General features: G+C 40.0%; 3 protein-coding genes across 17 annotated transcripts in view; 1 reads left to right on the top strand and 2 right to left on the bottom strand.

Annotated features, from left to right (window-relative positions):
* Positions 1-1,857: 1,857 nt before the first annotated feature.
* On the bottom strand, positions 1,858-12,261 carry LOC140648120 (uncharacterized). 2 transcript variants are annotated; one of them, XM_072853617.1, is made up of 6 exons: positions 11,488-12,261; positions 9,026-9,188; positions 6,372-8,300; positions 5,247-5,372; positions 3,258-3,377; positions 1,858-2,074 (listed from the first exon to the last, which is right to left on the bottom strand). In XM_072853617.1, the coding sequence occupies exons 2-6, from the start codon at positions 9,171-9,173 to the stop codon at positions 2,037-2,039; spliced, it is 2,361 nt and encodes a 786-aa protein (XP_072709718.1). In that variant the 5' UTR covers positions 9,174-9,188; positions 11,488-12,261; the 3' UTR covers positions 1,858-2,036. The 2 variants fall into 2 exon arrangements, with proteins under 2 accessions (XP_072709718.1, XP_072709717.1); XM_072853616.1 differs by lacking the exon at positions 11,488-12,261 and adding an exon at positions 10,448-10,748.
* Positions 11,160-26,227, top strand: KBTBD2 (kelch repeat and BTB domain containing 2). Of its 5 annotated transcripts, none has more exons than XM_072853631.1 (4): positions 11,160-11,180; positions 19,554-20,081; positions 22,908-23,073; positions 23,510-26,227. In XM_072853631.1, the coding sequence occupies exons 2-4, from the start codon at positions 19,912-19,914 to the stop codon at positions 25,043-25,045; spliced, it is 1,872 nt and encodes a 623-aa protein (XP_072709732.1). In that variant the 5' UTR covers positions 11,160-11,180; positions 19,554-19,911; the 3' UTR covers positions 25,046-26,227. The 5 variants fall into 5 exon arrangements, with proteins under 5 accessions (XP_072709732.1, XP_072709736.1, XP_072709731.1 ...); XM_072853630.1 differs by lacking the exon at positions 11,160-11,180 and adding an exon at positions 12,267-12,429; XM_072853633.1 differs by lacking the exon at positions 11,160-11,180 and adding an exon at positions 12,643-12,796.
* The window catches only part of AVL9 (AVL9 cell migration associated), a 49,906-nt gene continuing 48,410 nt past the window's right edge, over positions 24,870-26,365 (bottom strand). For all 10 annotated transcript variants that reach the window (XM_072853627.1, XM_072853618.1, XM_072853620.1 and 7 more), the window contains one exon: positions 24,870-25,009. The gene's annotated coding sequence lies outside the window, so the exon portion shown is untranslated. The remainder of the gene's footprint in view (positions 25,010-26,365) is intronic.

The following is a 26,365-nucleotide window of genomic DNA, read 5'->3' as shown; positions in this document are numbered from 1 at the left end:
GGGTAGACTACAAGATTTTAAGCAATTAGTTTAAAAATAGCATTTTTTTTCAGACAAAGAGCTGTCTAAACACTCCTACTGCTACTCCCTCACATATTCTTGGGAGCTAGCATCCCCAGGCCCTAAATTACTTCTTACATCTGGGTAGAAAGCACACTGACTAGTTCAAGATCTGTGAAAGGATGACTAGCATGATCTTGAGAGTACCTGTGAAATATTAGCCATTCCCAAAAATCTCCCAAAAAAAAAAAGAGTACTAACTGTGAGGTCATGAATATTCCTTTACCAGACAAGCAGCAAAAGACAAACAGTTAAGTCTATCAGCAGAATTGACTTAGTATTCAATCCCAAAGCTACACTGAAATTCAGGGAAAAACTAGTCTATCCTTACCTAAGAGGTCTCAGTTATAGCTGAGTATTACTCTTAGATCATCATTTATAGTCTTCAAGTTGAAGAGATTGTACCACTCATTCTCCCTATCAGAATAAAGTCTATCCCCCTTTAAGAGCAGCACATTCCTGTATTAGATATCCAAAAGCAGCAGTCCTATATTTTGGAGAGTATTAAAAAGCTCCATGCTTGAAGTAATTCCCTCATTTTATTCTTTGAGGTTCTGATGCAACAGAGGTTTTGTGCAGCACAAAAGCTAAATAAGAATTTGTATTCCTTATTTTCTTGCAGTGCTTAGGGCAGAGAGGAAATAAAAACTTGGCATCGCAGTGGTAAAGTGGATCCTTTCCCCTAACAGCTTGGGGTAAAGGCTATAATTACAGTAGCTCTTTAACAAGTAAGCAAGTGCTATTAAAAATAATAGCAGGATCAAGGATCAATTGGGTAGGGAAACCTCAATGCTCCTCACTGAGGGAAAACAGTATAACCTCAGTTACAGGTCAAACTAGTAATAGGTAGGCACAAAACTTGAATGCAGTCACAGGAAATGCTACTTTTATCTGTGTAGGTTACTCCAGGGCACAGACAGAATAAGAACATTGGGAGAGGAGGCAGAAGACAAGTCCTGTCTTTCCATTTCCCCTGCCCTTTATTAAAGAAAAACTTTTTTACAGTTTCCCTACCTTTTTCACTCACACTATCACTTCATTTGGGAATCATCCAAGAATGGCAGTATCATGTTTATTCTCACATGGTGATACTAGCTTTCAGACATGAAAAGATCACACATTTTTGGGCTATCCACCTCATTTGGATCAGTCTATTTCCATTATTCATAAGATAGCTCAGCAGAGACCTAGTTTTATCATCTTAGTTCTATAGAAACTTTTCTGTAGTGAGTTGCCAAGGACAGTATCCACTGTAATAGAAGTCATCAATAAGAAGTCAGGGAACAGGGCACACCACTGTTGTAAAAACTTCTGTTTCACCTTCAAAGCCTGTCTCTCCAGCTCAGGGTCTCCACAGAGGTCTGATAAAAGTCTTCACAGAAAAAGAAGGGGAGGAGGGGGAAGCATTGTATCAATGCAGTGCTTTAGTTCTAGTCCTCACTCATGCATTTAACAAAAGTAAGATCTGAGGAGCTGCCTTGAAATTTCAAGTCAGTACTTGACTTGATACAGCTTTAACTATACTCCTTTATACTTTGACAAAAACAAATCTAGCCAAAAATCCAGCTGATGGAAGAGAATCTTGTACCTATGTCCACATCATACAGACAAACTGACTATGAGATGAGATGATGTTGACAGGTTTCACAATCCTGCAGAGCTTAAGAACAGGGCAGCAGTAAACAGTATGCACATGTATCCCCATTGAACTTTTTTGCTTCCATGTATAGATAGAATACAAGAAGTCTCAAAGTGCAATTCTATTAAATTTATTATTTAAATAGTGGGTATGCTAGTTATAAAAAGGTGACTTTAGTGTTAAATACTCAATTCCATTTTAATAGTGTCCTCAGTCTTTACAGAGCTACTTCTTACCCTCTAAGAGTGCACAGCAACTTACAAAATATACAAGAGAACAACTGAGTTTTGGATTTATGCAAAACTGATACTTTTCCCTCCTGCCCCAATATTTGCAGTCATCTTCTCTTATAGAGGTACTTTCTTGTTCCACACCCTAAAGAAAAAAAAAAGAGATTAAGGTATACATTTTCCCTCCAAATAACATATGTGAATTTTCTTCTAAAGAAAGACTAGACATCAGTGATTGCCTTTTCCTATTGCAGGAGGACACTGATGGTTGATATTAGAACTATGTACTAAACTTCCCAGCAAGGATAAATTCTGCAGGAATGGTGTTGGACTGCAGAATATCCCAGTATAACAGATAGATAAGAGTTCCATATAAAACTCATAGCATATTTTCAGTGTGCTCTTGTAACTACATTGTTCAATGCATCCAAGAAGCACCAACTATATCTGGGGCAAATATAAGTAGTATTTTGGGATTATGCAAGTTTCCTGGATGCTTTTACTAAAAACAATCAGCAATTAAAGGTTTAACACTGATGTTTAACCTGACTTCAGGACTGATGCCAATTTTGACTAACAAGATGCTTCAGTCTAAGTTTCTATTTCCAACCTTGCAAATACATGGAATTGTAATCCTCCATTTAATATATGAGAAAGTTAAAGACTGTTTCTGACTGAATATTCAAGTTAGCTTTACTATGCCAGATTGTTCTTTTCCAGAAGGAACTCTGATCTTTTAGGTAGCTTCTTGTATGTACTGAGCCTTTTCAGTTTATAACCTTTTCAGGCTCTCCCACAAATGCACAAAAGCATATTGTTATTGAACCTACTTAATGTGATTTTTTCACCTCCACTGTTTTTCCCTCATCTTTCTCCAAAGTAGCAAGAAGTTCCTACTCTATAAAGTTCTTAAGAATTATCTATATGCATTTGTGTGGTATCAAATTACAGCATTTTAGCTGAGAGATGTGTAGCTTAAAGAGGATTATAAAGGGACACAGGACCCAACATCTTAAAAAGTCAGTAGAACAGTTCAAACAGCAACTAGACTAAAATAGTGGGGTTTGGTCAGGTTTTTCTCCCCTTTCCCTTAAATAAAGAGAAGGAACCTAACCTGGTCAAAGCTACAACAGTATTCATAGCAAGGTGAGTAAGTGTTCAAAGTTTAGTTTGCTTTTTTCTCATCCTGTCTGCATACACAGCACTTGCTATTATTTCACAAGCTATCCAATATCCTTGCAGTTCAAACTGAGAACCATTAGTCCCCAAGACAGTAATGAAAAAATACTTGTAACAGTCATTTTTGTAGCTTGTCACTGTATACCAACCTTTGCGTACACTGCTTTTAGGTATCTCCCACACTTCTTCCACCTCACATCTTGTGTCTCTGCGTTTTGATGGTGGCTTGCTTATTCTTTTCTTCTTTGGTTTAACCAAAGGTGGGCACCCTAAATAGCAAGATACAACTGGTATTATTTCTTCAAAGCATAGTCTTAAAGCAAATTTAAGCTTGACTTTCCCTGACTGGTCTGGAGTGTTCCTCTTCCTCCCTCCCCTCTATGTGCCCATTTTAGTGGCAGATAAAACTGATACTACATATGCCAAGCAACAGTCTTATCTGTCTATAATATTTGATCACTGTCTAACCATAGTTCTGGATGCATTGTATTTTGGGTCATAACTTGGATAGGTGTTAATGTGGCAAAAAGAGAACCAAGTGAGAGTTGGATAATTCTGCTCTAGTTCACTTTAAGTGTTCAAGACTAGTTGATAGCTGCCCAAGTGACCCAACTCACCCATTGTCTTTAAACTCAGTTCTTCAGACCTGTTAAGTTATGTACCACAGGTACACAGTTCAAGAAGTCAAACTTAGCATATGATATTACTGCTAAAACAACATATCTTGTTTAGCCAAACCCTCTTACTTTGCAGGGCACTCTAATCTTAGATTAATTTGAAGAAACCATTCCTAAGATAAGCAACATTTTAAAGAGGATGTAATTTTACTAGCACTTCTGAGGCATCCATTGCCATGAACAGCGTTCAGAAGAAACAGATTCCTGCTTCGTAATACTGAATGTGATAGCTTCTTCAAACTATCTAGGGTGGAAAAGGAGGAAGACAAAGCAGGGAGTAACACAAAGGCCAAACAACCTTAGTATGCTGCACCATCTATGACTTAGAAGAGATAGAAGAGACATGCTGAAAGTTAAAGGTAACAAAACCTTAGAAATTTTATTATTTTTATGAATTGTTGTAAGGAGCTAAGAACAGTGCTGCTAAATTAAAGTGTTTAACTTTTATAGAGCAGGCTAGCATAAAAAAACCCACAGAATATTTTGAAGAAGTCTATGGATAGAAAGGATAGAAAGCCTCCAATGCAGGAGGCAAATCCCAAACCCTGATGTGCTCAAGCAGGAAAGCAATGCAGGGAGAGAACTTTAAGGAATACACACTAAAGAATAGTCTACTGGGCTGTTGATACAGGAAACCTGATGTATATCACTGAACTGAAGCAAGTCATCAGTCTGTTCTGAAGATAACTTCACACTCCATTATTTGATAGACATCCTGTGATACTTGAAAGCATGTGACCTAGGATAGTAGTAATACTTGAACTACAGCAAATTCTACAGTTGTTCCAACAGCACTTACACTAAGAAACACTCTTGAAGAGCATCTAGAAACAGAGCTGAACTCCGAGTAGACCTTAATTGTAAAGAAAAAACATTCTGCTTTGGGAGGAAAGAAAAAAATATGGAAACTGTCTAACCTTTTACTTTGTTAGAATAACTTTGATTTGTTCATCTTTTCCTTAACCACAAGATGATTTGCACTCAGACATCCTTTAGCAGTAGTGGGGCGACTGTTGGTCCACACTAGTTTCTCTCAACATTGGCCTATGTAGCTATCACACATGACTTCCTATGTTCTGCTCATAAGATTAGGAACTACCACTGCATGTGCAGTCTGGAGAAGCATTATCCGCATAAAGAATTAAAACTACAGTTTATGGCAGTAGCAACTTTGCACAAATAAGGGCTTTGCCTGGCTACATCAAAGCATTTGATGCTTTGGTTTCCCATGGTACCTTTAAAAAAAAAGTAGCTCTAATGCATCTTTATTCACAGGTTTGAGTTTGAGAAGGATATAAATATATCCTGAGATGTACTGACAGGCATTTCATCAATATCAGAGCAATGAGAATTAGTTTGATTATCTTCAAATCTTATCAAATATCATAAGTTTGCTGTTTCATATCATATCCTTTTGAATGTTCCTTAAGAACAGAAACACATTGAGGAAATAAGTTGTACCTTGTTCTTTGCTCTTGGCTGGGGGTGAGACACTACCATGTATATGGCCAGTAAATTTGGGTTTAGCACCACTTCTAATCCAATACTCTTCAGGTGGTATCCCCATGTTCTCCCTTAACAGCCTTCCTAAGAAAAAAAAGTTGATTTAAGATCAGTATTTAGTTTTGCTAATGTTAATATACCATTTGATCCACAAGTCAGATTGCAAAGATAGCTACTGAATCTAATTGTAAGAGTCTATTAAAATAAAAACATAGTTTTCTGGAGACAACACTTGACAAAAGTTACAAGCTGCTTTAAGTCTACAGATTTTGTAGAAAGAAAATAAACTCTAAGAACACTAAGCCTGTTATTAGAAGAAGATCACCCTGTTTTAGATGCCTTTCACAATACAAGACTGTATTAAACAGCAGCCACTTACTGAACTACCCACATAACCAGTTATGAACCCTGATAACTCTGCTTATTCTCAGTTCAGATGAATCCAATTTCTACCAATATCTACCTTTGATTAAATAAAACATTCTTTCCCAGATCAAATTTAATACAGTTTCACACTGATTTTATAAAAATACAGCAAACTTTTGTTGCTAACAAAACTTTGTTAGCAACAGCAGCTACAATTAAAAAAACACAGTGGTTTGATTCATCTTCTGCAGAGAAGTTACACATGGTATGGCCACCAGATAATTAACTTAATCCTATTTAATCCACCTAACATGGGTCTGATGGGAGAGTCAGAATGTTTGTATAAATTTAAATGCCAAGCTTCCAAGATATTATTAACAATGGTAAATGGGTAGTTCAAATGACCTTAAGCTTTTCCAATGAGTAAATTGCCACTTATGTCAGAAAGGTAACTACATCAAATCTAACTCAAAGGAGAGTTTCTGCAAAATTCTCTGCTGGTTGTGAAGATGCCGAATCCTCATGCAATAAGTAAAAAATTGAAGCAAACCCTCTCTGCCTCAAAAAAATATTCTGCAGTACTTCTGGCTCTAAGCCAGACCTGAAGCTACAACATTCTCCAATCTTCCCCCTGGTTCAGACTACAATTTGCAACTGCAGTTAGGCATTCTTTGTGTGTTCTATTAAGTAGCACTTGGTCCTCAGCAATTAGCTTACCTCCCAAGAATTTCCGTAGTGTTCGCTGGTGTTCAAGTCCTCCTCTTCTTGCCATAGGCATCTTTCTTCCATAATATCCATAGTCACTGTATACAACTTGTTCTTTCTCCTTTGGCTTGTAAACTACACCAATGTTTTCACAAAGCCCACTCCTAGTTTTGATTTTCCCTTGAGCAGGCCAGCTAATTAACTGAGCCGGTATAGCATTTTTAGGTGGTTTCCAAAGCACCCTCTGGCCAACTTGGTAGAAACTTCCTCTACTAGGTGTCAGGATTCCATATGGAGTGGCTTCTTGAAAGAAATATTCCATTTCATCCATGTCATCATCATCCTCATCCTCTCCATCTTCATCCTCATCTTCTCCCCTCACAGAGTATTCTTCAGAGTCCTCAACTTCTGACAAACTCTTAGCTGCTTTTTTCTTGAGAGAATTGATTTTTTTCCAACTAGAAGATCTAGGAAGGGCTCCCAGCTTTCTACCTTTACTGGAAGCCTCTTTAATCTTCATGGTTGAAGAGTTTTTGACATCTTGGTCATTCAAGCTGTTCATCTGCTCCCTTCCTACCACTTCATCTTCATTAAGGGACCCACCACTTTTAATTTGCTCTTTCTCTATGCCCTCTGTACTTCTCTGGAAAGTGTACATGCTATTCTGAAGCACATAGTCAGGGACAAAATAAGACGCTGGGGCATTATCAATTGATGAGCCTTCCTCTCTAGAGGACATATCATCAGAAGACAGACTGAGTACACTTTGACGTTTCCTTTGTGGCAAACAAACATCATAGTTGTAGTTTGTGTCCATACTGTCCAAACAAGCCAGCCAACTGTTAGAGGGAACATACTTCTCAATTGATTCATCACACCAAATACTTTTATCTGTTTGACTTTCATTGGTTGCGCTGTGGCTTAGATTCAGCTTTTTCTGCTGAAAACTCAAATCACTCATTACCTCCATACTAGATGGAAGTAGTCCTGCTTGTTGACTAAAGCTCGACTCTTCTTGAGAAGCTTTTGAGCCTGTAGATTTTTTAGAGCTAGATTTCTTAGCTACTACAACATCCTGTCTTACCACTGGTTGATCTATGCTAACAGATCTTGCCAACTCTGTTATTTGCACTGCCATGGTTTCACCTGGGGGGGATTTTCCCCACTGACTTGTATTCAGCTGCTTTTCTGCATCCAGCTTCACTTCATTATTTTGGACCTCATTTTCTTGCACAGTTTCAACACCCTGTTTTGAGGAGAGAACAGCTTTTCTCTCATCTAAGTAAGCTCCTGGCACCATTTTCTCCCCTTCATGAGGGCCATATATCATTCCTTCACATGAGCTAACAGAAAATAAGTCACGCTGCACTATATTTTCTGAGACTGGTTTACCACTTGCCACATCATACAAAGGAATAGTTTCTTTAAAGGACTTCCACAGTTGAATAGCTGGAGAGCCATTTCCATATTCTATCCTCACTTCTTCCTTCTCAAAGGCATAGCTTCCAGTAGGAAGCTTTCTATACTGTGTAGAGCTAGAAGGGCTCTTGTTATGAAACTCTCTGTCTACCAAAATGGAAGATCCAGATGAATCTTGTTTCTCTGAAGTACTTTCAGTCTCTGTACCTATACCAGAAGAAACACAGGCTGTATTTCCTGCATCACAACCTTTCGTTTCTGTATGGATATCTTGATGCTTTTTTTGCTTGTTTTCAGGCTGTCTAGGATCAGTCTGTGTTTCTTTTGTCTCCATTTTTTTTCCAGGGGTACTATAGTGTCTAAATCTTGTTGCATGATAAAACATAGGGGAAGGTGGGGGAGCATTAAAATAAGGCCTTCTGTTAATTCTTGCATGCATTGGATGCTGTGGAACAAAAAATCCAGGGTACTCATGGAGTGCAACAGAATAAAATGGAAAATATGGATTTCCACTTCGGAAGCCTAGACATTGGGGATAAAAAAACCCATAAAGACAAATATATCTTCCTTCTGAAATAAGTCATTCTGATTAATTGCTTGCATACACAGGGACAGCTACAATATCAGACACATAGGTAAAACACTCTATCTTGTCAATGCTTGGAAGCAAGTCTGGTGCAGAAACCCAGAGTTCCTTGTTATGGAACAGCTTCTCTGGACAGCTACATTTTAACTACAGCTTGATTTTATTCCTTGGAATATACACCAATTAGCTTTCTGTACTTTTTTGCTATTTTATGGACTATGCTGTAGCATTGTCTTTGAAAAAGACAGCTCCAGACAGAAGTTAACATAGGTATACCAATTACAAGATTTATTTAAAAATCTGCACAGAAACAATATTGTTACGTTTATATCTATCCATACCTATAACATGTGCATGCATGTATGGAACTCATATATACACACATATTGGTTGTTAGGCACATTCTAGAGCTCTGTATCTGTAGGATAACCTTTACTTAATATTTTGCTTAGTTTCCATTCTCCAGAAACCAATGCTTTCCAGCACACAAGCTGCTCATTTAACTAGCACTTCATAAATCAGATCTTTGACAACTAAAACATTACATTAATTTTACCTTAAACTCTTAAGAAGCTTGTTAACACAGATACACATTTGTTTCCTCTGCTCTAGCAGTAATTCACTAAGCAAGACTACTACAGACAGCTCTCATTTACCTTACCTGGAGCAGGTACACAGTACGGACTGTATGCATGACTGAGGTACCATGGATTTGGAAAAGGCTGTTGTGCTGTTGGCTGTGCATAAAAAAAGGGTCTTGTGTGGTTTGTGGAATATGATCCACTTTCTGAAGTTGAGGCAGTATTCATTTTTTTTTTTAAACACTGAAAGAGATAAATGACCAGGATTAACCACTTTAAAAACTGTGTGACAATGATTTCTACACTCTGTCAGAATTCAGCAGACATTACTCTCCCAGCCCAATGAAACCAGATCTTTCCAGAAGAAAACTACTGTCTTCCAAACAAAGTAGAAAACTGACATTACTATCAAGGTCAAAGATTTTAGTTCTCCTTTGCTAAGCAAGCTTTTATATGCAGCTCTCAATATTAGTACTTCAAGCCATTCTTATAACACATTTTAAAGCCACAGGACAGTCACAAGACCGGTAACTTCAGTGTAGTCTTATACACACACATCCATATAAGTAGTATTCCAGCTGATTAAAAACTAGACTTCAGTCAATTAGCTTTGAGCAAGGGGCCTCAAAAAAACAAGCAATAGAAGGCTTCACACAATCAGAAGTTTGGTGCTTCATGAAGAAAAAACTTCTTAATGCCAACACATGTTATATTTGAGATCACAGTTAAGAGCTCTATTAATTCAGGATTTTTACTTTATAATATGCTTAAGAACCATGACAGCTAACATAATAAACCACGTATTTCAGTGACACCATGCTTCCTATGCTTAAACTAAATTATAGGTAACAAAAAAAGCACAAAATCCTTATACATAAGTTCACATTCAAAGCTACTCAAAATTCACAATACAGAACTTCCTCCCACACTTACTTATTTCCTCAGTTAACTAATACACTAAGTTCAGTCCATCCCAACCCATGCAAGTGATACAACCCTGTCACACATGCTTATGAGCAAGAATAAAAGAAATCAGAGAACACAGAAGATCTGGTGACTACACAGGAAAAAAAAAAAGACAGCAGCTCAACTCTGTAGAGAACTTAAGCACTTCAAAGCTACAGGAAAAAAAATTGAATTCAAGACCTGTTACAAACTAGCACACAGTTCAGCCTAGAGTTTCAGAAAGCCTTCAGGAACACTGGAGCCCTCTTCAATTTCCATCTAGAACAGCCTGTCCAGCTCTTGTAAGCACCAAAAATCCTAACAGACTCTCCTAACTCTCCTAGGCCAAAGCTCCCAAAATTATTTTGACCTTTGAGAGAGAGTGATGTACAGAAGAACAAAAAAAACACCCAATACCCAAAACAAAAGAAGCCCTACAAAAGCTAAGCTATTCCTGCCCCATTAGAGCCCCTCAAAACTAAGGTCCATGCTGCTGCTGCTGCTGCTGCTGCTGCTGCTTACAGCCCAGCAAGAAACTAACCAAGTCCTCAGCTCACCCTGTTTATGGTAGGCAGCTGCTACTTGTCCACTCCCCCTTCCACCTGAGGCTCATTTAACAGTGACGTGGGGGCCTTTTTCCATCAATGCGTGGGAGGGAGAATCAAAATGCAAGGATAGGAATGGTGGTAAAAGCCTTCATCTGGTGTGCAGAAAGCTAGCAGTCTCATCTTGCAGACATTTAAGCTGCATCCCTAAGTGAATCCAGTATATCCCTTTTGCAACATTGGAACTTACGTTAAGAAAATAATGGGTGTCAAAGGGAAGTATTACCCATTTTCTGCTTAAAACTGCTGTTAAATACACTTTTTGTAGGGAGAAAAAAAATAATCAGACAATGCAAGACAAAGTTTACACTTGATTTTAAAGTTTACCAGTTTCTCAATACTGAGTAAAGGGAACAATGCTCTTCCATCCTAACACAGCCAAGTGGACTGACCAATGTAATGTTCTTTCCATATAACAACAGAAGCATCTATTCCAGTTATTTACATTATTCCAGTTAATTAATTACATTACTGCAATTAATATAACAAAAATTTATGAAATTTATGTCATTAGTAAAACAGAAATTTATGAAACGTGTGGTTATAATTTGACTCTGCCCTGGGTCTTTACAGGGGATGAGAATCTGAGTGGCCGCTTTGCAGCTTCACATTTCTGAATGACAGAGCACCAGTACTGGGAGAGATGGCGAGAGAAGAAAGCACAACGAATGCGCTATGCAAGTGGGTGAGTGACTAGAGAAAAACCAAGAGGTGTGGATGCTTACAGACTGTTTATATTTCTAGGTTGGGAAATTTCTGTAATTTGTTTTTTTCTTTCTATAATTTTCAGATTAAACTTGTCCTTTGTACTTAGACACAAATTATAAAATGCCTGGGAAGGATTACTGATCTCGATGCTCACGGACTTCCCAAGTCAAAGCTTTTCTTTTCCATTGACAGCAGCTCTTGCACTTTGTGTGCAGGTCACTTGTGTGACTTGTCTGGGATGTTTTAAACCTTTAAATCCTGCATTTGTCAGGTTAAGCTTTCACCTTTTTTTAAGCTAAATTCCTGGTCTTTCTCTTGGTGGATGGACCCAAAGGGACCGAGAGGGAAATAAAAAAAAAATAAAAAACGCTTCCTAGCTTTTAAAAAGTTGCCAGTCCTCAGGATTTTCCTTTCCCTTAGACCAGACTTCGGACTCCTCCCACCTTCCTTGCCCCTGTTGCTTCCCTCCTGCGGCAGGCTTAAGGCCCCACAAGCCTCAGGCGGCCTTTGCTCTAGGGGCCGGCAAACCTCGCCTCTGAGGCTCCCGCATTTGGCCGAAGGACGTTTCAGCTGCGTGGTGCCTCAGCCCGCAGGAGGGCCCCAGGGCAAAAAGGAGAGGCTGGGAAGAAGAGAGGCACACGGCCGGCCTGAGCCGCACCCCGCGGTCCGCCCTCAGCCGTTAAGCCCACAGGCCTCCGGCCTGCAGCGAGTCGCTCCTCCCAGCAGAGGGCGCTGCGCCCGCCCACGCGCCTGGCGCCGTTTGGCGGGCGCGCAGGCACGCTCGCTCCTCTAGGGGACTCGCTCCCGCCCCGCCTGCGCCTGCGCCGTCGGATGTGCCGGAGCGGCCGCCGTTCCCTTGGCGCGCGGGCGCGGGCGTAGGCAGGGGAAGCTCGGGGGAGAGGAACAGGAAACGGGGGCGGGCCCAGGCGCCGGACCTGGCGCGCGGGACTCGCCCCCCTTCCTCCCTCCGCGCCGCTCCCCGCTCTGAGCATGCGCAGGAGAGGCGGGCAGGCGCGGCAGCGCGCGGCGCATGGTAACGGCCGCCGAGCGGCGGTGATGCTGCGGGGGATGAGGAGGCGGAGGGCAGCGCGCCTGCGCGCCTAGTGGCCGCCGCCTCCGCAGCCCGGGTGAGACCGGATCCTCCTCCTCCCCCTCCTCCCCGGCCCCCTCGCCCTAGGCCGCCGCGCTCGGGACGCTGAGGCAGAAGAGGAAAGCGGCGGTCGGAGGTTTGTCCAGGGGGGATGGCGGCGGCGGCTGTCCCGCGCTCGCGTCCCGCCGCGCCGCGAGGCGGCGGCCGCCCTCGTCTGGCGCGGCCGTCGGGCCGTTTCCCGTCTCCTCGCCGGTGGCCGCCTGCGGGGCCGGAGCGGGGGTAGGCCACCCCTCGCCGCGAGGCGTCCTCGGCCCGGGCGGCGCTCCCGCGGCGGGAGGGCCTGCGGGGGGCTCTGCGGCAGCCTGCCGCTCCCCCCGCCTGGGTGCGGCTGCCGCCCGCCCCTTCCGCGACCTGCGGCTGCTCCCGCCCGCCAGCTGCGGCTCCCGAGCCCGCTGGGCACCGGCGGAAACCCGCGGCGGGGGCAGCCTGAGGAAGAAGGCGAGGTGGCTGCTGGGGCCGCCTCCGTGCCCTTGGCTAGGGCCGGTTCCTGGGGCAGCGGAGGTCGGGAGAGCCGGGAGGAGGAGAGGAGAAGAGAGGGAACCGTGCCGGGCGCTCAGCCGTGCGGCCGGCGGGGCCGTCCCTGACCCCCGGAGTGTGGTGGTATTCGCGCGGCAGGAAGGTGCCCCCTTCCTTAGGGCTCCGGGGGGCTTCTTAGGGAAGCAGGAAAGGAATTAAAGCAACGGAGGGACGGGACGGCGCACCTGGGTGTCAGGAAGAGGAAAAAAAAATGTGTTGCCTCTCTAGTACCGTGTTGCAGTGTCCCGCAAGCAGAAGGGGACTGTAAACTCAGGCCTGTAATGGGGTGGGCAGTAGGGCTTCCAGCGGTCAGTGCTCCTCTTCAGCTGAGCAGGTTGGGATGTTTGCAACTTCAGTGGGTTTTTTTGGAGATCCTTGAAGGGGCAGACACGATGAAGTCTTCTATGAGAACAGCACTGTAGTGATATTGCCGTTTCTTGTAACTGCCTGCCTTTCCTTGCTGATATGTCTAATTGTGTGTGTCTATATAGTAATAGTACCTACAGCGACCAAGGGTGGGCTTCAATGTTTATATGTGGATTTGAAGAGTCAAATTTCTTAGTGAACTTTTACAGACTAATTATTTGCGTAGTACAGCTTTGAAGTTAGCCATCTGCATGCCTAAGATTTTTCCAGTACTTACTATTCTGTTATGAACGGGATAGGTACCTACTGCCTTTGAAATAACTTTAGTTATGATTTAGAAATGGATTTGTGTTGTAGTTAGCATTTGCATTTTTAGAGGTTTCCTTGCACAGCTTGGCTTTCTATATTACTTTGTGATCATAGTGGACCTGAAAGGCTGTGTGCTGTTGTGAGCTGGTCTAGGGCTGTATCTACATGAATTTTGTTAAGATGATGTATTTGGGAGAGCATTAAAATACAGGATCAACTTAGTTCAGTTTCTCATAAATGTACCAGGAGAAATAGGTAATTCTTTATATACTGAGATGTGTAAATCATGTAGTCTCATGATCTGAGTATAGGTGTCGCACCTCTTTCCTAATTATTTTTGTGTGTGGAGTAAAAGGGTCCTGTTATACTCGGTGCTGTGTAACTAGCATCTTGCAGGAACAGACCAAAGCTGAAGAAAGTATGTTGCTGCTTATTTAGTATTTTTTTTACTACATTTTGGACAGGTGGTTGTTGGGGGTTTTGTTTGTTTGTTTTGAGGCAGGCTTTTTTGTTCTGGTCAAGTGATTATGAAACAGGCCAGAATTGGTGCAAATCCTAAAATTTCTCTTCCTTAATTTAGTGGCTGTTGTATTTTGAGAATAAATTTTATATGCATGAATAAGGTATCCATTATAATACTCTTAACCTTTCAGGAACTAATGTACAGTCAGTTAAGCTACATTAATCTAATTTCTTAATGTAGAAATGCTTGAATTTGTAGTTGAACATCATCATATCTCATAGTGGATATTTAAGGGAGTGATGTATACTTGTGAACTGGAATTTAAGTTGTTAAATAAAACAGACTAGCTTCATTAACATACTAGAGTTCAGAGGAAAAAAAACCCACTTTTCCATACATACATGATATATGGCTGGATCTTACTGGAGGCATCCATGGCCCACTTTTTTTCAAAGGTTAATTTTCCAAAACAGGTCAAGTCTTTCCACAAAACAGAAATGCCCTTGGGGATGGAAGCTACCTGTGCTCAATGTAGAAGGCCAGTTGCCAAGTTAAGTTGTTGGTTTATCTTGTGCTAATTTTATTTCTGAGCAGGTATTTCCTTTAGTGTATAACTTCCTTTAGGAGCAGAAAAACAGGAAAGAAACTGGTAATGAGGAGTGCATTGTGACCAAACATGTTGTTAGCATGGAGTCTGACACTTCTAGTCTTTAGCTTCTGCATAGTTTCAGAAAGCTCACCCACCTCAAAGTTGTAACTCACCTCTCAAGCATAATATGTATGGAAAATAGTAGTAGTTTCCAAGCGAATAGTAATTTTCAAGATGATAACATTGTAAGACTAAATAGGTCCTTGTTTTTTGTGAAATTTCATGTTGTTGCCTTATTAGAATCTCCTTGATGTCCTCGGGTTTCTGGGCTGCAGTGCTGTCAAAGACACCTTTGATGGCTTTAGAAGAGAAGAAAACTTCCAAGTCTGGAACTGCTTCATCAATTACCTATTTCTTTTTTGCTGCCAAGGATGCAAATTTGATACATTACTCAAGAATCTAGAGCTTTCAACTCCTTTTTCTTCTTTCTTTCCTATCTTTGAGATCTGTTGGCTAGGTGTATTGATTTAAATAATTGATTTTAATCGTTTTTAGTACTTGTATTCTCCCTTGCTATTAGTTGGTATAATCATTTTGAAACATGTTGATTTGTAACTCAGCATATCCTTAATAGTAACAAAGTATTCAAGTGCCTGAGCTTCATACTTTCATTGCTAGCTGGAAGGATTGCTATCTCTACACACATGAATGCTTGTGTAGTTTGGCTTACAGTTGTTCAGTTCTTAATTCTGACATTTTATTATGTTAAAAATAGTGAATGACTCACTTCTTTAGACATGTTTTTACTTGTGATTTGTAAGAAGCTGCCCTTGGATGGAAATAGGAATTTGATTAAAAGTGCACAAAAGTAGAATTTGAAGCTTTTTTTATTAGTTAAAACTAGATTAAATAAGTTGAATGTCCAGGGAAATAAGTTTTGGTAGTTGTGTTTTTCTTTTTTTTCCAAACATACAGGTTTATTGAACTGTGAATTGTAGTTAGTGAAGTTAGAATTCAAGAGATACTTAGATGGCTGAAGATACAGATAGGAACCTGTGAGACTTTCATAGATCTTTAAGTGTTTCCCAGAATTTTATTGGAAGTTAGGCATCTAATCTGGCAAACTTCTTAATGGGATTTTCAGAAGAATTTCTTTATTTTCCTAGTATCAAAATATCTAAAAAACAACCAAAAAATTGCATGTCTATATATCTGTTTTGCCCTTCTTATAATTTGGAAAAAATAAAGCAAATTTTGTTTTGAATTAGTCCAGTTGAAGAATATTATATCTATATATCTTATACCTTTCCCTACTAATTAAATTGGAAATAGTCAATATACTTATTCCATGTTACACATTGAAGTATAGAGTTAACACTTCTGTGTGTGTAGTGCAGTATGTATCTCTGTTTATCAGTCTTTGCCTGACCCCAGAAGATAAACAGATTCAAGGAAGGCAATTAATAGCTTGTCCCATAACTCATTAACATTTGATGACTAATTTTTGGAATGGTCTCATTCAGATTTGAAGTACATGAACAAATGTTAAAAGCCACTTCATTAAAATTACTTAAGCTAAAAGGAATAATTACTTAAAAACAAACCCTCTTATCAACCTGTTACTTAATGTTGCTCTCCAGTTTGATAGGGAACTACTTTGGATCACCCAGTAATAATTTGGTTTAGTCTGCAATCCAGTACCGCTGTGGCCTTCCAGCAGCTACCTACCAGTCCTGTTTTAGACAGCTGACTTCCAAGAAGTTACCCAGAACAAAACATCCGTTCCAGTGACATCGTTGAAGGGGAAAGTCTTACTCATAGAACTTGTATTCAAGGATTATTTTTATTCTATCAATTTCACTTCAGGATATTAAGCTAACTTCAGCCATAGATCTTTTAATCCATAAACCAGAAATGTCTACCACTGTGTAGTTATGAGAACTACAGGAGGCTGTAGTGCATCTGTAGACATCTTTTCAAGTGCATAGTTTTTCAGTTAGCTGTGATCTAAGAGCTGTATGCCAACCAAACACGGTGCAGTGAGAGAAGTGTTACATTGGACTTGGGAGAACTGAGCCTCTTCTAGTTCTCCTTTGGCAAGTATGTGGCTTTCGACAAGCTGATTCTTATTTCAGTGCCTCAGTTTTTCAGCCTCTAAAGTGAGGAGAGTGTCTCCTTTAAAATTGTCTTGAACTCTTCAGAGAGGTGTGAGGGAGGTAAGTAGTCTTGGATGACTTTTCCAGGCACAAAATTATGTTCCTACAACACTTATCCTAATGTTTTGAACAGATTCACTTCTCTTGGGCAAATGACAATATAAATGATGGTAATTTTAGACCAGAATTTCAGAGATCCTTGATGTATTTATTGTTCTCCTGAGGAGTATTTAGTATGGTTCCGTTACAAAGGAATGGGATGCGACTCCTGACTGTCACAAATACAAAATTTTGTTCTTTAGCAAATGGTTATCATTGGTAGCAAAACACAGTATGGATGTGGAAAACAGGAATCGTGTACTTAGCATGTTCCTACCATGTGCACCTCCCTGGAGCACATCACGGAAATGAGATGGTTTCAGATCAGCTGTACACCAAGGACTCCAGCTTTGTAAATTTACAGTTCAAAGGTGATTCACATCACATAAATGTTCTGCAACAAGACTCCTGTCATCTCCTCAATCTTTTCTGCTGTTGAGGGTCATACTCAAATGTTCCAGCTATTTATAGTAATTAATTTCACAGTTTCAACTTGTCTTCTGTTGAACAGGTCTGCTTTTTCACTTATTGACTGTCAGCTGCATGCTGCCAAAAATGTCTTTAATATTACTAGCAGGTGTATAGGGATTTCTCCAGGGCATCCTTGACTGGTTCTGTTACCTAATGACTAAACCAGTGCATATTAGTTTTGCTCTTTTTTCCTGTTTCTGAAGATTTATATTCTTTAAAATTACATCAGAATAGGAAGTTATGATATCAATGACTTCTTTTGCCATGGCTTAGTATTACTGATGCTCTGCCTGAACAGAGCTTAATCTGCCGGCTTGTATTGTTCTTGAACTTTACTCCGAAGCTAGGAAAAACAATGCTGTAGAGAGACCCAGGATACCAGTAGAGCCATGAGCTATTTATTTCTGTGGGCCTAACACACTTAGGAAATCTGTGTGTCTTTGTAGCCATTTAAAGTTCAGTGCAAAATCTCTCAATGGATTAGGTTGCATGTTGAGCTGTTATCGGATAACTAGGATAGTGGTCAGTGATGCAAAGATAGGATGCATACTAATTTGGTGAAAAGAAGCTGTGACTTGAAGCAGAAGGTCATTGCTTTAGATGAGCAATATCTTTGTATATCCTTGATATACTTGTGGTTTAGTGACTTCAGCGTTTAACTGCACCTGGAACTTGAAGGTCTGAAGTCAAGACTTATGCTGATGTCTGTTATTATAGCAGATAGTAGTCTCTCCTCCTTCCTCCCCCAAATCTTAACACCTTTTCTATTTTTCTTTATTAACTGGCTTCACCTGAACAAACAGTGAACATTGGGTTTGACTGTTTTGACTGTTTTGCAGTTAAACAACAAGTGAAAACGAAGAGTTTGAGATTCCTGTTTGTGTATATTTCTTCACTGAAAAAGATCAGTGACAGTAAATTAGTAGTAATTAAAGTGGCATTAATTAAGCATATCTGTTTCAAGTGAGTGAATGTTAAAAGACAGCTGTCTGAATTGTATTACAGGCAGGGCTCTGTTGAAATAGCAGATCTTTGATATGGCTGGCAGGTATTTCTACAGCCTTCATCTTACACTAAATCGTGTATTTTTGTACGGAATTTAAAGCTTGTCATTTCAAGTAAGGTATTTCTGCATTCACCATTCATCGTGAACTATAATAGTGACGTCTTAGATGTAGACAAACATGTCCCTGGTTATTCCTTGATTTTGGAATACAAAAGAACAGGCAAGATTAAATAAATCTGGAAGTATTTGAGAGATGTGGTACTCTGGTGTCCTTTAGGATGGTGATTTTTACTGTCACAACTATCCCAGTCTTAATTATGTTTCTGTGTTCACATTGAAAATAAGATAAAACCTGACCCCATTTTTAAGAGGAGGAGAAATGTCCAAACAATAAAACAGACTTTGGTAGCCTGTGGTCATTGCTTTATAACCACTCCAAGTGTTTTGACACCTGCTATTCCAGCATCCCTTTGCTCCTATTATCTCCTTATATTTCTTTTCTCTGCAGCAATCATGCTTACCTGGCTGTATGGAAATGACTCAGAAGGAAAAAAAATTGAATGTGAAATGTTAATAGGTGAAGCCCTTCTGAACAGAGAAGATGAATCAAATAAGCATTGGGAATATAGGTTGTTAGGTTTTTTAATCCTTAGCTCCAGTTCTGCTTGTTCTCTAGTAGAACACCAAGGGTGAAATAAATGGGTTAACAGTGATGTTGAGAGTTTAGTCAGAAAATGATGGAATGTTGAAGAAACTGCATTTATATTTTTAGTGGCCTGGTGTTGATAACCTTTAAGTAGACAAAAACACAGAAGCAGAAAAAGTAGCTGTTTAATATGGAAATGAAAAAAAATGTGGCTATCTTATCAACGGTTGAAAGAAATGCACAGGTCTACTCAGTGGGAAAATGTGTAATTCTTGGAAGAGGAATAAAGTCTTATTGAACCTCATTTTAACTCTCTAGCCTTAGAAGCCATGTTGATGAAATAAATTATCTTAATTCATGAGTCTAGGTCTTGATGAGAATTAACGTACGAAGTCTTCTGCTTTTCATTTCTCTTTAATACTTTTGTTGTTTAATTTTTTTCTCAACAAGAGTTTTTGTGCAAGTAATTAAGTACTAATTTAGAAATAAGTTTGTTAGACAATTACTTTTAAGGGGTAACTATGAAAGATTTTTGCAAAAGTGCTAATGTGTAAATTAATTCTATTTTCCCGCTTTCAGTCACTCAAGTGCAGCCACTGATCACGAGATGTTACCACGAAATCTACCTCAGACTTCGCTTTTGTTTATTCATTTGCTGCATCATAGATCTCAACAGGAGCTCTGCAGACACTCTTGAAAGTCTCTGAACAGATTGTGACATCAAGTCAAAGCATGATGACCTAATAGTAGGTCAAAGTCTGAAACATTGATTCAGCAGTCCAAGATAACACTGCCTTTTTTTATCAGTATCACTTCTGAAGGCTACAGACCTCCTGCCGTTTCTTCCCTGGTTACTTCAGAAACATTCAACTGACCTTTCTGGCAAAAAGACCTTGACTTTTTTCTCTGGTCCTGGAAATATTAATGGAATACAGTCATGTCTACCCAGGACGAGAGGCAGATAAATACCGAGTATGCTGTATCCTTGCTGGAGCAGTTAAAATTCTTTTATGAACAGCAGTTGCTAACTGACATAGTGTTGATTGTTGAGGGCACTGAATTTCCCTGCCATAAGATGGTTCTTGCAACATGCAGCTCGTATTTCAGGTAAGTATTCAAAGCAGGATCTGTTAATTCTAGAAAATCTGATACCTGTTTTTGAGTGTAATATTACTTAATTGTTTAACAATTAATGCGTTGCATAGAGTTTTAAAGATCAGTGAAGTAAGTAAAAAACCTAAGTATCATTACTTGCTGGCACCAAAAGAGTAAAATAAATTTTCCAGCATCTTGCAACTTGCTCTGTATAGTACTGTAGTTTTTACAGTAAGTGGGGAGGGGGGAATCACACTTGTGATGGTTCATTTTCTTTAGGGGGTTAATTGAGTCTGAATAATTAGTACATTTCTTATTCTTCGTACTTAATCTTTAAATACTTAATTTTTTTTTTATTTCCCAAGGTAGGGTAACAAGGGATTATTGAGACCTGGCTGTGGGAATTCCGTTGTCATGCTTATTAGCTGTAGTTTCTTAGCAGAAGCCTCTGCTAAAAGTAGGGATTGCTGTGCAAGTTCACAGCTTCGTTTTCTGAATCATTTAGTTTTCTCTGCTCAGCAAAGAAGCCAGAAACTCTACTCTTGCCTCAGAGTCTTGCTGCAATGCAACAGGGGTTTTTTTTGTGGGTGGGTGGTTTGTTTTTGTCCCTGTCTGTCCCCTGCCCCCCCCCCCATACTGTTGCAATACTGTTTCAATTCAGATACTGTTTCAATTCAGTAGCTCCTGCTTCCCAGGTGTCCTGGTTTTTGTCTTTTGGGAAGTTTTTAATACAATATGATGAGTGCTACTACTTTTTGCAGATACCTTCATAGTAAGTCCTAGAAGATGAGGCACCATGAATTTTCTGCAGTGATTAATCATTTTTTGTTGGCAACACAGTATAATTAATCTGCCTCTCTGGAAGGAATTTTGAAGCTTGAAACTAGTCTTGGTGACATCCACGCATGTTTTACACTCCTGATGCATTGTGGAGGGATTATAACTTTTCTTTCCTGTTTAATCAAGGGAAGGTTTGCAAATTCTGTTTTCTCATTGAGATGGGCTCACTATACAGAACACTTCTAAAATGTTTTTTGTGTTTTGTCTGTTTTCTTGTATAGAATATAGAGAATAACTTCTAATGCAGGGGATTATTTGAATGTTAATTTATTACTTTCACATAAGTTTTTGTTGCTGATGGTTTTTGTGTTAATTTTTTTCATCTCGGATGAGTCTGGTATAATTTTTAGCAACAAGTATTGTGTGATTGCTAGATAATGATTATTGCTGTTGGCCTTCTGCAGATGACATAGTTCCAACAGTCTATAAAATAACAGCCACTGGAAATGTGGCCAGATTTAATGTGGGTGGCTAATCATAAGGTTGGAAAGCTGTCACGAGTCCACACAGTGTGTTGCATTAGAATATACAGTCAGATCTCTTATTCAAATGTTTGTTTATTATTTATGGAATGAGGTTTTGGCACTGGTTAAAAGAAGTATCAAGCTTGTGGTTTTGTCATGTTCTGTTTTTCTTCTCTACTTTGGTTTACAAAAAGATGCTCAGCTTCCTAAATTTAGCTTTATTATGAAAAATTGATAGCCCTGAAGGAGGCTGTGGGGAGAGGGGGAAGAACAGAAAAGCATCTCTTAGTGTGATCCGGCCGTTGTCTATGGCTGCAGCCAGCTTACCTTCCATCTTTGTGCTTGAACGCTGTGCTGCAGCAGCCCAGCTCCAGCACAGGCCGCTCAGCAGTGTGTAAACATGCACTAGAGCCAGATTCTCTAGCAGCTACCTCTTTGTTTCTATGAAGAGGTGTCTTTGTTGGCACTTGTACTGTCTTGCTTACCTCTAAAAAGCTGCATGGCAAGTTGATACTCACTTGGCCAGTCAGTGATCCCTCCTAAAATGCAAGTTGCCCTGAATTAAGGAGCTTAGAAGAAGACAGCCAGATGGGGATGGGGCAGGAGGGAACAGTGGTGGGGCACTGTCTTTGTATCAGATGCTTCTTGGAATGGTTTTGCTTAGGGAGTGTATCTCCATGTCCCCCTTCACCTCTCCAGCTGCAGGCAGGACTGTAGGGTGCACCCGCTGTCCCTTCTAACTTGTCTTGTATCTTACTTCCTAAAAAGAGCCTTGAGATGAATTTTCAATACAACCATAAATACCAAACCTGAATTAATATAAAGCTCTTAAAATCAATGTTCCCCATTAAACTGCCTTTCTACTTTTTCAGGAAGATGTAATGGAAATACTTATGTGGTTTGGTGTTTTGTGGTTTGTTTTTTTTTTTTCCCCAGACCAGGTCTGATAGCTTTTCTGTCCTTGATTTTTGTCTACAAACTTGAAGTTTACTGCATATTATTATGAATGGTATATAAGAAATGCTTTATGGAGTGCTAGTGCTTGCTCCTTTTTCTGAGCTAACTTTCTCCTCCTCCCAGAGGAGCATGCTTTTTGATATGACTTAGTCCATTGCATAAATCTACTGCTTTTGTTTTAGAATCTAAAATCTATCTGTATATGTTTCAACAGTATTTTCTGGAGGATGCTTCTTCCCTCTTATCATCACCTGACATAGAAAAGGTTTTAAATTTCATAATTAAAACTCTAAAATCTAATATTAGAGTTCTCTGCTGATTAAGACAAAAGCGTTTGCATAAATATAAGGTATTTCTACAGAAGGCACTGATGGTACTTTTTGAGTGTTCTGTACAAGTGCTTTATCTTAAATACTAGATGGTAGCCTCAGGTAAATACTAAACACCTGTAAAGAGGCAACCAAAAAGACCGTTCACCTTTTGGTGTGTAATCACTGAAGGCTTACAGGTGATAAGTGACTTTAAGATTACTGTACTTACCGTTGGTCCTTGTCTTAATATGTATATTTCTCTTCAGAGCCATGTTCATGAGTGGGCTAAGTGAAAGTAAACAAACACATGTACACCTGAGGAATGTGGATGCAGCCACTTTACAAATTATCATAACTTATGCATACACGGGTAACTTGGCAATAAGCGACAGCACAGTAGAACAGCTTTATGAAACTGCCTGCTTCTTACAGGTAGGAATGTTTTATTTTGAGTATGAAATAAGTGCTTCTAATCTCTGAACCATTTTTTTTCTTGTTAAATAGCCCTTTCTGTTTAGTAATTTCAAAATACTCTTGTTCAGTTTGCTCACTATAGACAGCAGTTGCTTGCCAAGTATGTGTCATGTACCCATCCCTCCTTGCTTTATGGACCCTATGGAGGGTGGAAGTAAAACAGTGCACTTCTAATATTTAGATAATTAGTTTCTCAAGCAGATGTAATCATGTGATGTACTTGATCTGTATGAATCAGTAGGGTAAGTCACTGCTATATTTTTGTGTATATATAGTATTCCAGGCCTAAACTCTGGTGTTCAACACTAAATGCAGGTACTTTTACCTGCTGCTGGTACGTGAAGGAATAGATTGTATGCAGTAATACTTAGTGTGTTTCTTCTTTGCGTTACAGGTAGATGATGTGTTACAACGGTGTAGAGAATACCTAATCAAAAAAATCAACGCAGAAAATTGTGTGCGTCTATTAAGTTTTGCTGATCTCTTCAGCTGTGAAGAGTTAAAACAGAGTGCTAAAAGAATGGTAGAGCACAAGTTCACAGCTGTGTATCACCAGGAGGCTTTCATGCAACTGTCACATGATCTACTGATAGATATTTTAAGCAGTGACAATTTAAATGTGGAAAAGGAGGAGACAGTTCGTGAAGCTGCTATGTTATGGCTGGAGTATAACACAGAATCACGATCGCAGTATTTGTCCTCTGTGCTTAGCCAAATCCGAATCGATGCACTTTCAGAAGTAACACAGAGAGCCTGGTTTCAAGGTTTACCACCTAATGATAAATCAGTGGTGGTGCAAGGACTGTACAAATCGATGCCCAAGTTTTTCAAGCCCAGACTTGGTATGACAAAAGAGGAGATGATGATATTCATTGAAGCTGCTGCTGAAAACCCTGGTAGTCTTTATTCTTCTGTCTGTTATAGCCCCCAGGCAGAAAAAGTTTACAAACTCTGCAACCCTCCTGCTGACTTGCATAAGGTTGGGACACTTGTAACTCCTGATAATGACATCTACATAGCAGGTGGGCAAGTTCCTCTGAAAAACACGAAAACCAATCACAGTAAAAGCAGCAAACTCCAGGCTGCCTTCAGAACTGTGAATTGCTTTTACTGGTTTGATGCACAGCAAAACACTTGGTTTCCAAAGACACCAATGCTCTTTGTTCGTATAAAGCCATCCCTGGTCTCCTGTGAAGGATACATCTATGCAATTGGAGGAGATAGCGTTGGTGGAGAACTCAACAGGAGAACTGTGGAGAGATACGATACCGAGAAAGATGAGTGGACCATGGTAAGCCCCTTGCCTTGCGCATGGCAATGGAGCACAGCAGTAGCAGTTCACAACTGCATTTATGTAATGGCACACAACTTGATGTACTGTTATTTTCCCAGGTCAGATGCTTGGGTAGAAATGGCTATGCGACAAACAAGTAGATGTTTTGCTTCAGCTGCTGCTTTCGGTGATAAAATATTCTATATTGGAGGACTGCATATTGCCAGCAATTCTGGTGTAAGACTCCCAAGCAGTACTGTAGATGGGTCTTCCGTAACTGTGGAAATCTATGATGTGAATAAAAATGAATGGAGAATGGCAGCCAACATCCCTGCCAAGCGGTATTCTGACCCATGTGTTAGAGCTGTTGTCATCTCTAATTCTTTATGCGTCTTTGTACGAGAAACCCACATGAACGAAAGAGCGAAGTATGCCACCTATCAATATGACCTGGAACTTGATCGCTGGTTTCTAAGACAGCACATATCGGAGCGTGTGCTGTGGGACCTGGGGAAAGACTTCCGGTGCACCGTAGGAAAGCTGTATCCATCTTGCCTTGAAGAGTCCCCATGGAAACCTCCAACGTATCTCTTCTCACCAGATGGCGCTGATGAATTTGACCTGGATGGGGAGATGGTTACTTTACCACCTGTATAGCTCCCAAATTTTAGACTGCACAACTGATTCTGTGCTCAGTTATCTTGAAATAAATGGTTGTGAAAGAACAGGTCTGGAAACAGAAATGTCAAACCTGTCTTTCGTGAGTTGTATTTTTATGCCCTACCTAACACTTGCCGCCATTCAGTATGAATCAGTGAAATGAGCAGATATGCTTCCATAATCTGAAATACTATTATCTGATAATTGAGAAACATATATGTGTATCATGAGCTTAAGCATCTGACTTGTCTAATGAATTAATTTCTAGTTCTATGAAGTCTTGGTTCAGGAAAGTTAGCTTCAGAAAAAAAGTAGTTACTGTTTCTAGGATGATGTCACAACTCTTTTGAAAGTATCTTCCAATTATATTTGAACTACTTGTGGATATTCTACTTAAGTGCTAGTTCTATAATTGTCAGTGTGGCCTAATTAAAGGACTGTGCTGCACTTACTTAATACTAATATCCATGTTGGTATAGTAATGCCATTAAAAGAAAAAGAAACAAATCCCATGGATCTACCTGTGGTAGGAAGGGTAGATCTTCCATTGTATGGTAACATGCAGGGCAAAATGACTGCAGGTTCAGTCAAGCTGTATTATTAGGTGCATGTATTCTATTTTCACTAACTTATACCTGTCTATTTAGAATACAGGTCTTCCAAGCAGCTGGTAGTTTACCAGGTGTGGACTTAAGTTGCTGGGCTTGCAATAGGAATTGTCAGCCCTCATAGTGCGGGTCTATGTGGAGCTTTAATCAGTAAATGTCTCCACATTCTGTATTACAGTAACATTGGCTCATGTATATTACTTCCTGCTGCTGATGTATTTTTCCATTGTAAAACAAAGTTTTAGTGTGGATTAACCAGGTCTTTATTTTCTGTTAATTTAATAACAAGCATTACTGTAGTGTGATTGTGTATAGATATCCCTTAGCTATCAGGTTTTTTACTTTGGGGGGTGGGGGGAGCAAACTGTTCAGGAATATCCTGTGCTCCGTGTGCAGGAGAGCAGATGACTAGTGCTGCTCTGGCATTAACCCCAGGAACCACTAGCAGTAGCGGGGCGCCGCCAACCTAACATGAACACAGGTGCTTCATGACAAACCCTACTAGCATGTTCAGCTGCATCATGTTCTGGCACTGTATTTTGAATGACATTAATTTATTAAAAAAGACTGAATCCAACTGAGTTTGAGTGTGCTTTCTGGTTGGAGTAGATAGAGTTATGACACCCTCCCACCACACGTGCACTTCTAGCAAGTGGTTTGTTGAAGGCAACTTGAAATAGGTAAGCTGTGAAAAGCTTGGAGATGTGTA

Source organism: Ciconia boyciana, chromosome 2, assembly GCF_034638445.1.
Source record: "Ciconia boyciana chromosome 2, ASM3463844v1, whole genome shotgun sequence".
Taxonomy (NCBI): Eukaryota; Metazoa; Chordata; class Aves; order Ciconiiformes; family Ciconiidae; genus Ciconia; species Ciconia boyciana.
Note: the sequence above shows the minus strand (reverse complement) of the source record. Positions and strands in the feature narration are given on the sequence as shown.

Excerpts from the sequence above, each read along its gene's own strand:
- LOC140648120 (XM_072853617.1), bottom strand. The coding sequence starts at position 9,173 with ATGAATACTGCCTCAACTTCAGAAAGTGGATCATATTCCACAAACCAC. Across the intron at positions 5,373-6,371 it reads ACTACGGAAATTCTTGGGAG|GAAGGCTGTTAAGGGAGAAC; the intron begins GTAAGCTAATTG and ends TTTTTTTCTTAG. Across the intron at positions 3,378-5,246 it reads AGCCAAGAGCAAAGAACAAG|GGTGCCCACCTTTGGTTAAA; the intron begins GTACAACTTATT and ends CTTGCTATTTAG.
- KBTBD2 (XM_072853631.1), top strand. The coding sequence starts at position 19,912 with ATGTCTACCCAGGACGAGAGGCAGATAAATACCGAGTATGCTGTATCC. Across the intron at positions 20,082-22,907 it reads ACATGCAGCTCGTATTTCAG|AGCCATGTTCATGAGTGGGC; the intron begins GTAAGTATTCAA and ends ATTTCTCTTCAG. Across the intron at positions 23,074-23,509 it reads AAACTGCCTGCTTCTTACAG|GTAGATGATGTGTTACAACG; the intron begins GTAGGAATGTTT and ends TTTGCGTTACAG.